Here is a 10,248-nt window from a genome sequence, read left to right as displayed (position 1 = left end):
CTGAAGTAATAATTTAAAAATATAATATTATTAAGGTAATATTAAATTTTTTAGCATGGAACTATTCTGCCTTTTAAAAGATATTTATAGTAAATGTGCACTTACAACAGATTCAGCTTTATTCCCCTCACAACTAATATATCATAATTTTTCTAAAACTGTCTCTTTACTTTTCAGAACAATAATGGTTGAATTCAAATAAAGATGAAGCAGAATCTGAAGGTTCTGGAGAACATAAGAATAAAAATACACACAAAAAATTTCATTTATTAAGCAACTGCAGAACAAGGCCAAGTAAATATGCCCTATCAAACAGAAATTTCATGCAGTAGGTACTATCTCTAGTTAACATAGGAAGAAACTGAGCCTCAAGCCATGTATTTAGCATGAAATCACTGGTGGTCAGTAGAAGCTTTGGAGGTCCATGATTTAACCATTATATTTTCAGTATGAAATAAAATATTAAATCTTCTCTATATCTAAGCAAAATTCAGATCGCTGAGTTTACAGATACAATAGCTAAAGAAAATATTTGCAACCTGTAAGACAAATGATTTATATCCCTTATAAACAAATGGCTCCTATAGACAATGCAAGTAATAGTCACAGATATAATCACTTCACTAGAGGAAAAAATTCCTCCACCATCTTCTTAGAGTCTCCAGCTGGACCTAACAATTAAACTGACATAAGACAGATCAACCCAAGGAAAACATACAAACTCTATTACATTTTTACATGTACATGGGAGCCTTCACAAGAGAATGAAAAAGTGACCATAAGGGGAAGTTTTTATACCTTTTAGACAAAGAAACAATAAATTTGTAAAGAATTGACAAGATAAAGGGATTTGGCTATGGGTATAAAAGGTGAAGAAGTAACTGGGAAGATAAGAGTTAGTTTAACAAAACATTTGAACAGATTTCTTGGGCCCAAATTCCCTGTCTCTTGTGAAAAGGATATCTTCCTTCCTCCTAGTACAGAGATGGTACTTTTCACATGAGAGTTTTATCTCCTGCTTTCAGGAAGAAAAAGGAGGGTCAGAACGTCCTCCTTGCACCTGCTGTGTCTTAAGCATCTTGAATTTAAAATAATCAATGTGCCAAACAGACATATTTGGGGGTAAAATGTTCTGGTTTCCTTTAGCAAGCAAGTCAAGGAACGTAAACACAAATGGTCAATGAACATAAAATACTTAGCCTCATTAATAGGTGGAGAAATGCAAATTAAAGTATAACATGACATTATTTATCAAACAGGCAAAAATTCAAAATATCACAATAGATAAAAGGATACTTTTGTACACTATTTTTAGGAGTGCAAGATAGTACCTGTAAAAAATATATACATACCCTTTGATTCAGCAGGTCTATGTCTTTGTATCTCTTCAACAGAAATATTTTCGTAAATGGGCAAGGATGCATGTTCAAGAATATTCTTAACAGCATTTTTGAAATATAAAGAATTAGAACAAATTTAAAGTAAATCAGTTGGGGACTGGTTAAACAAGTTGTGCTATATTCTTTCAACAAAATAAAATTCAGACTTTTAAAATAACGAAGTAGATGTATAAGCAGTAGAAGGATATCCATGACATTGAATTTAAAAAGCAAGTTGCAGCATCATACATTAGTCATGACACAATTTGGTTAAAAAAAAAAGAGAGCAAGACATATATCTGAATGTTCATAAATAAAGATGTAATAGGATAAAAACTGAATTGTTAAAAATGATTACATCTCATAAGGGAAAGTTGTAGGGAAAAGTAAGGAAGAAACAACATATTTCATAAGATTTGTTAATTTTTAACCATTTCCAACTTTTTAGATGAAAATATTTTAGTCAAAAAGAGATAAACATTTTAAGAAGTAAGAGAAGCACATCCCTAAAGAAGTTTGCATGGATAGAAGCTGACTTGAGAAAATCTCAAGGAGAAGGTGAAGTTTAAGGAAATAGAGTTCTCTGGAAATTACTCAGTCCAATTGTCTCTCAATCAAAAATTTTTCTTCCAACTCTAAAAACTGAAAGATTCAATATTTTGTTTGCTTGATTTTTATTAGAATTATCAAAGTATAATTTATGTATAGTAAAATTTAACCAGTTTTAAGTACACAAACTTTGACATTATGTTTTAAGGCTCATTATTTCACTGTAGCTAAGCTTCTGATCATCCTTTCCAGGCACATTTACACTTGAACAAGAAGGCTGTTCAAGATACTTTAACCCAAGGGGATGAAACTCTTAATTGTTAGAATCCCTCAAAACACTTTTTAAGTTGGGACAAACTGCCCATGACCATGCTCCAGGCCATTCATGAAAGCAAGAGAGGAATTATCTGTGAGTAATTATTTAGTAATTACTGACAAGTACTCAGATTCTAGAAAATAAGTAACTCACTGGAATGAATTCCCATTTATCTCCTATTTGCTCCCACATCAATTGTACCTGCCCCTTCACTGCCCCAGATTTTTAATTCAGTTAGCCTAGGTTTGATAAATCACTTTTGGCTCTCTTGATTTTGGTTAATTGCTGAATGCTCCATTTGTTGTTTTCACTTTGGCACACCTCTACATTATTAAGCTTTGTTCATGTCATTAGCATTTGTGTTTTCTACTCTCCCATAGCCTCTTAGAATAAACTGTCTTACCCCTTACATAGGAACTTGGAATTCAGTGGAAATTTAGAAGAGGAAAAATATTTGGGGACTTTTCCCTGTGAACTCACATCACACTGTAAGGAACCCTTTTCTCCTTTATCCCCCTGTTCTACCTCTTATCTCTTAGATTTTATACTTGGTTTGCCTCTTAATTTCAACCAGCTCTCTCACCCACCTTTTAATTTAGCTAAAGTGCTCAATTAGAAACTTGAGTTCAAATTTAGGGGTAAGGAAGTAACAAAATAAACATCTAATTTGTTAGACTGCTTTTTTCCCACTGAGCTTATGTTACTTTTGCAACTTTAAAAATATGTACATTATTTTAAGCCAAAAAGAGTAAGATAAAAACATATGGCTATTTTAAGACAATCATCTTCATCTTTATATGAACTCTTTCCCAAGGATTTTTATAATGGCTCATCTCTATCTTTATGAAAGAAAAGTATACGTCAGTTATCCCAAATTTTGCTATAACATAAATTCAGGTATAAACACCTTCAGGGTACAAAACAAAGGAAAAATTTGAAGTATTGAAGTTGATGTTGAGAAAGTGAATTATTTTAATAACTAACGATCATTTTGCAAGGGAGGTTTTCCCAATTCTCTGCTTTCATCTCTATTGAAGGAAGACCTAATTCAACTGGTAAGCTGATACGTATTGAAATAACTTTTAATAATAGATATATTTTAATACTAGATCATTATTGGATTTTTTTTGTGTGTATAACTTGGAAAGAGTTCAAAATGACATTCTACAAAAAGCTTTTTATGTTTATATCTACTTATTTTCATAAGCACAGTTTCTCAACACTTAAAATGTAAATATTTAAAATATTTACAAAATACAAAAATATTTAAATTTCTAAAAATAGAATTGAAGAGATTAGAATCCTGTACCATTCTAGTAATTAGTATTACTTATCAATGTAGAGAAACACTAATTAAAAATAAAAAAACAGATCCAACACAACATTGTTAATCAACTATGCTCCAATATACAATAAAAATTAAAAAAAGATCCATCCATCTCCTTAAGAGGTACCATTTCAATAACATTTTAGCTTTTATTTATTATAATTGTATACAACTTATGTAATATATTTACTTTTTGTGTTAATTATGATTGCATTGAAAACTCAATTGAGAAAAACAATTGTAGCAAAGTGTTAGGATCATTGAAAATGGTTTTTCTAAAAATTCATTTTATATGAATATTATTGTTGCAGAGAAGTATAACTGTGTGATTAAGAAAAGATTTTTAAGTATAAAAATTGCATTAAAAGTATTTTGTGAGTGTGGAATGGAAATCCAAATTCAAAGAGAAGAAAAGAATTATGTAATATTTAAGACTACTAAAGGGGAACTTGTTCACTTCTATTAATAAGAACGCTTTTTACTGTGGAAATTTTCAAATATACCACAAAATAGCAAAGATGATATAGTGAACTTCCATCACCCAGCTTCAACATTTCTCTGATCTTAATTCATTTATTTCCCATTTCTTTTTTTCTTTTACTAGAGTTTTTCAGGCAAATTTCAGACATGATACCATTTCATAGTAAATCACATATTTGTAAAGTGAATGATGGTAGATATCAGTTTAATATTACACTCAGAGTTAATTAAAGGCATTGTAAAAGAGCAGTATGAAAGCTGTGTTTTTAAAAATGTCAATATTTACAACATACCAGAAATCACTGTATGTTTTTATTCTTAGACATTTCAATGTATCTGAAATTGAGAAAAAAGGATAAATTTGACATTTCTTTCCTCTTTTAAATGGTTTTGCTGTAAAAAAGAAACACTAACTTTCAAATATGTATTTTATTTTGGACATAAAGTATGCAAATTATGACTAGAGAAAAATAAAATATTGTGCAACTAAAGATGTGTTATATCATTATAGATCTACAACCCCTTCTCTTCAGTTCTAAAATTCAAAAGTTCTGAAAATGAACAATAAAAATTTTTCAAAATTTTGGAGTAAATTCATTGGGCAGCAAAACATGTCTAAAATGATGTGAGATTATTTCATTAATGTGAATATGCATGTATTTAGTTGCAAACATATTAATATATTTGACTCTAAGGTACTGCCTCAGACCCTGATGAGATTATTATGTACATGATAAAAGGCATATACATTTTTTTAATTTTATTGATTTATTTATTATTTTTTGGGGGGTACACCAAGTTCAATCATCTGTTTTTATACACATATCCCCATATTCCCTCCCTCCCTCGACTCCCCCCCATCCTCCCTTGAGTCCCCCCCACCCTCCCCATGCCAGTCTGAAACATATTTGACCGCAAGAGCTTCAGATGTGGGTTGTGGATCTGTATGATATATTTTAACTGATTTTTTTCTAAATTCATTTATTTTTTTTTGGCTGTGTTGGGTCTTTGTTGCTGTGTGTGGGCTTTCTCTAGTTGCTGTGAGCAGAGGTACTCTTTGTTGTGGAGTGCTGACATTGTAGTGGATTCTCTTGATGTGGAGCACAGGCTCTCGGGGTGCAGGCCTCGGTAGTTGTGGCTCACAGGCTTAGTTGCTCCATGGCATGTGCAATCTTCCCAGACAAGGGCTCTAACCCTTGTCCTTTGCATTGGCAGGTGGATTCTTAACCACTGTGCCACCAGGGGAGTCCTTAATTGATTTAGCTGCAGAAAATTTACATACTGTATTTTTAATGCTTTTATTGCATTGCTTATTTTGCAGTTGGTGGTCTTCTCTCTGTTGAGTTAATAAAATGGAATACATTACACTGCAAATAAGCACAACAATTTCAAATGACTGAGGACCACACAGGCACAGAGAGCTATTACTCATTTAAAGGATCTTTGAATAGAACTCAGGTCACACATAACAAGGTTTTTCCTTTGAAATTAAACTTGCATCTCCAAAATAGAATTAAATGTTAAAAACTTGCACATATTATCAGAGCCATTTATGTCTGGAAAAAACAACTTATTGATGAAATAACTAAACTACATGTTAGAGACCATAATCATTTGGGTTACTCTCCAAACTCTCCACACCCCCTACTCCAAAGAGTATAAGTGGGATGTTTACAGCTAAAGTAAAAAATGAGGTATTGTGTTCTTTAAAAAAGAATAGACCAGTTGTACAAGAACTTTCCAAAATAGAAACATCTTCCTTATATTTTGACTATTGCAAATGTTCTAATTACACAATCCAAAAATGTCTCAATTGCCCAATGTAATCTCTAACAGTCCACAAAAACAAAAACCATAGTGAATGTCAAAAGTAAAGTCATAGCAGTAAGCACATTAATAATAGAAGAATCATTTACAATTAACAATTAGTATAACAATAAAAATAATATAAATTAAAGAATAATTATTTAAATTAAAATACTGGATTTGTGCTTTTCCTTAGATGTTTAAAAATCAATTCTAGGGACTTCCCTGGTGATGCAATGGTTAAGAATCTGCCTGCCATTGCAGGGGACACTGGTTTGATCCCTGGTCTGGGAAGATTCCACATGCCACGGAGCAACCAAGCCTGTATGCCACTGCTGAGCTGGTGCTCTGGATCCCACGAGCCGCAACTGTTGAAGCCCGTGTGCCACAACTACTGAAGCCCATGCACTTAAAAGCCCAGGCTCTGAAAGAGAAGCCACCACAATGAGAAGCCCGTGTACCAAGCCTCGCACCGCAGTAAAGAGTAGCCCCCAAAAACCTGCATGTAACAATGAAGACCCAATGCAGCCAATAAAATAAATATATAAATTTATCACAAAAAAAATCAACTCTAGGCCTTAATAGGAATTACATAAATTATGGGCTTTCTTTCACCAAGCTACCTAAAATTTAGATAATCTCATCATCAGAATGTTAATCAAAAGTTTTAAATTCTAAGAGAAGTGAAAAATGTAAGCCTACAATATTTTGTCTTTTCTTCTGGCTGGCAGGAAGTTTGATTATTATTTTATTACAATTAAGTTCCTCTCTTAAAAGTGCTGCAATAACTGAAAAGGCATAGGACTAGAAAGAAATAAAGATAATTTTTCCCTCTTTTTGTCTAGCCTAATATTCTGGTTTAAATGTATTCTCTAATTTTTGTTTATTTTTAGTGTTATGCTAATTGTTAAACAATTTTTAAGTGATTTTTCCATGATTCACATACTTACCATTGCGATTAACTTTTTACTGGGTGAGTTAACCATTATCAAGTACAGGAAAAATTAAATCTATCCTGCCTCTAACCTTACTCCACATATCCCTCAACCTCACAACTGAATAATCTCTCTCCAACATTTAGACCTAACTTGTGGCTGAGCGGAGCAGCATGAAGGCAGGGTCCCCAGCAGGCAGGGGTGCCAGGGCAGATGTAGTAGCAGCCACTGATTTTAAAAGAACTGGGAGAAGGAGAGCAGGGAACAGTACTAAACCAAAAAGTACAAGGCATAAATTAACTGGCCTTGTGACTGTTGCAGCACTGTCAGTTACCTTTCTTTCAATTCTACCTTCGGTAGACCCAAGCAGTAAGGGATGTCCAGCCCAGTGCTCGCCTTCCCAGTCTCACCCTGTAACATATACTCTGAAGCAGGCTGCAAAGAGTCAGTGCTAGAAATTCCATCAGTACTAGAAGGAAGTACTAATATAACTCATCTTTAAAGACAGATCTCACAACTGGTAAGGCTTTATGCTTAAAACAATGAAAAACAATACCCTGTAGTGTTACTTATACATTCATAGACATTATATCATTTTTCACTCTCAACAGCTTTCTGAGGTAGGTAAATCAAGGGAAAGAGAACAGAGAAACTGAGAAATGCAGTGACTTGTCCAAGCATGCACAACTGGGTGGAAGTAGAATGGATGTTCTCAGAAAATAGTGGTTGAGAGTGTGGATTGGGGATCTAGAGTTTAAAGGTTGGAATCATGACTTCACCATTTCTGAGGCGTGTGATCTTGGGTAAGTGATTTAACCTCCTTTTGGTGTACTCAGGGATTTTCACAGGACTGCATTAAGGATTAAATATGTTAATGTACGTAAAGTTCTCTGGAACATCAGTCAGGCTCTAAGTTTTTGCTTTTTTTTTTCTCTTTCAGCCATTTTTTATTTACAGTTTGTGTTCAATGCAAATCAATTCCATAACATAAGTTACTACGAATCGAAGCATAAATACACAAACACAATATAGATGGACAACATTCAGGTATGAAACAAAAGGAAATATTCATTCACACACACAGTAGCTTGAGATCTGTTGGATATGGTTGTTCCAGTGTAGGTTTCTAAAGATGGGGGGGAAAATGACTTTGGTTATCAGGACTACTGTGGCCATATTAGATTTTGGAACATCTAGGCATCAGTGTGTGACCATGCGAACAAAGGACTTCAGGGAGTGTCTACTTTTAAAAAGGTTTCTGTGCATCAAGGCAGTTGTGAAAAGATTCACTTTCCAAAAATTGAGCCCACTTTAGGCTTAGCACCAGGTTCTAACTAACTAAAAAATCAAAAGCTAACAGAAACTTTTCCAAAGGTGGCTATTCTGATTCAGTTTTTAAAAAAAAAGTATTTATAGAAAAGAGTATAAAAGTTTTTCTGAATTTAATGTGAGCAAGTTCCAGACTTTGCTTCCCAAATACTTAATTTAGAATTTGGTTCCTTCACATATTTGCCTTTTTAATTTCAAGATTTGTCAATTTTACCTTCAAAACAGATCATTTTTTAAATTGTAAAAGTATTTGATATTTGCAGAAATAAAAAGCATTTTGAAATTAGTTGAGATCAATGTACTTCTACTCTTTGTTATCTGCTTAGCTCAATGAATACAGTGCTCTTTTTGAATAAGAATAGTTGATAAGTATATAAGCAAAATGTACTCATTATGCTTGGATTTTGGGTAGATTCCAATCCATCATTGTCCTGGCATATGTCAATGACTATATAAAAATTCAAATGCAATGCAATGTCAATGACTATATAAAAACCCAAACCCCAGAGGAAAGAGTTCAGTTCCCATGAGAACGGTGATAGCTTAACAACAAATTTTATCTAGAGTGCATCAGCATTAACTTAGTACTGCTGAAACAACACATTGAGGATTTACAGTAACACCTGGAAGTTCCTTATAATGTACAAATAAATAGAATCATGGAAGATTTCTGTTTTACCTAATTGCTTTATGGCCTTATAAATTTAATGAACCAAATGAAAACTGAATCTCTGTTCCACATCCAATTCTTTATCTCTAAGTAAGATAAAATCTATTCTCATTTTTAAGGTAGAGTTTTATGTGTCCATACTGCTTAAGCCACATTTAAGGAAATTGTCTCTTAACTAATTTTGGATGTTATCTCTCTTCATCTTGTACAGGAAACTCCAGCAGATTTAATATTGGCATTCATCATCTAGTCAAACCCTTCCCATGCTCTTCAAACCAGTCAAATGTGGGATCCTCGACAGTTTCTGTCAATAAAGTAAGGTGTGGAATTGGCAGATTCATTCAATGAAGACTTGTTTTGTTTTGGTTTGTTTCCTTGTCGCACTGGATGTCTGGATGCCATTTGAATTGGGTTTAGAGGATGGTGAAGTATAGGTGTTTCTTGGCCTGAGTCTCTTAACAGTAGAGATGTAGAAGGGAGACTGAGATCACGAAGAGACTGGCTGCTGATTGCAGAGCACTGTCTTGCCTTGGTGGTGGCATTCGCTGGATTGGGAGCGGCTGAGGTATTATGGGAGGAGGTACTTGAAGGTGTTACAAGAGTTGTTTGATTTGAATAAGTCTGCATAGGTAAGAGCAGTGCCAGAAGCAGCAGTCCCAGTCTGGGCCTGGCCACCATCGCTCTGCCTGTGTCTGCTCCGACGGTGGGCAGCTCGTCTCACTAGATGCTGGATTCGTGGAGAATTGCTGTTTGTGGGCAGGTGCAGGCAAGGTCTAAGTTTTTGCTCTTATTTCCTCCCCATGTAATAGCATTTTCTAATCTCCTGATTTGTTTTTAAGGAAAAGGAAAAGTCAACATTTTTGCTTCTTGTTGATACTCCTTATCTAACCTTTAAGCCATTAGTGGGTAACATTCTAAAATAGAGGGATAACCAGGAGAAGCAGCTGTCCTAGGAAGGCAATAAACATAGAGAGTAAAAGGGTAATCACTCACCAATCACTTGTCCAAGGCCAAAGAGCCACCTGCTCTCAGAATGTAAATGAGCAGCCTAGTACCTTTCTGAGCTGTTTATACTGTTACCAAGTGCAAGTTCGCTCTGCTGCTGCATGACAGGCCAATGAATCAGAGAGGAGCTGTTGAGGCAAGGAATACAACTTTATTCAGAAAGCTGGCAGACCAAGAAGATGGAAGGCTAGTGTCTGTCAAGAAACCATCTTGCCTGAGTTAGAATTCGGGCTTCTTTTGTACTAAAAAGGGAAGGGGGTGGTGTTGGTTGTTGCAGACTTCTTGGTGCCAGAATCCTTTGTTCTTGCAACTGTCCATGCAGGTCAGGTAAGGATGCTCCTGCAAACCTCCAACAAGGCAAATGTTATTCTCTGTTCTGCAACTTTATATGAGTGGAAAAGTGTTACACCCTCAAAGGTCAGAGGCTCAAGAATGGGCTATCCTGTATATTT

At 34.4% G+C, this 10,248-nt stretch overlaps 1 protein-coding gene across 1 annotated transcript; it reads right to left on the bottom strand.

Moving 5' to 3' along the window:
* Positions 1-9,246: 9,246 nt before the first annotated feature.
* On the bottom strand, positions 9,247-9,899 carry CD24 (CD24 molecule). Its single transcript, XM_057736981.1, is given in 3 exon segments — positions 9,247-9,316; positions 9,318-9,483; positions 9,872-9,899. Coding segments are annotated over 3 exon segments (264 nt in total).
* Between the last annotated feature and the right edge of the window lie 349 nt (positions 9,900-10,248).

Source organism: Hippopotamus amphibius, chromosome 5, assembly GCF_030028045.1.
Source record: "Hippopotamus amphibius kiboko isolate mHipAmp2 chromosome 5, mHipAmp2.hap2, whole genome shotgun sequence".
Lineage (NCBI taxonomy): Eukaryota > Metazoa > Chordata > Mammalia > Artiodactyla > Hippopotamidae > Hippopotamus > Hippopotamus amphibius.
This window is presented reverse-complemented; position numbering and strand designations above follow the sequence as displayed.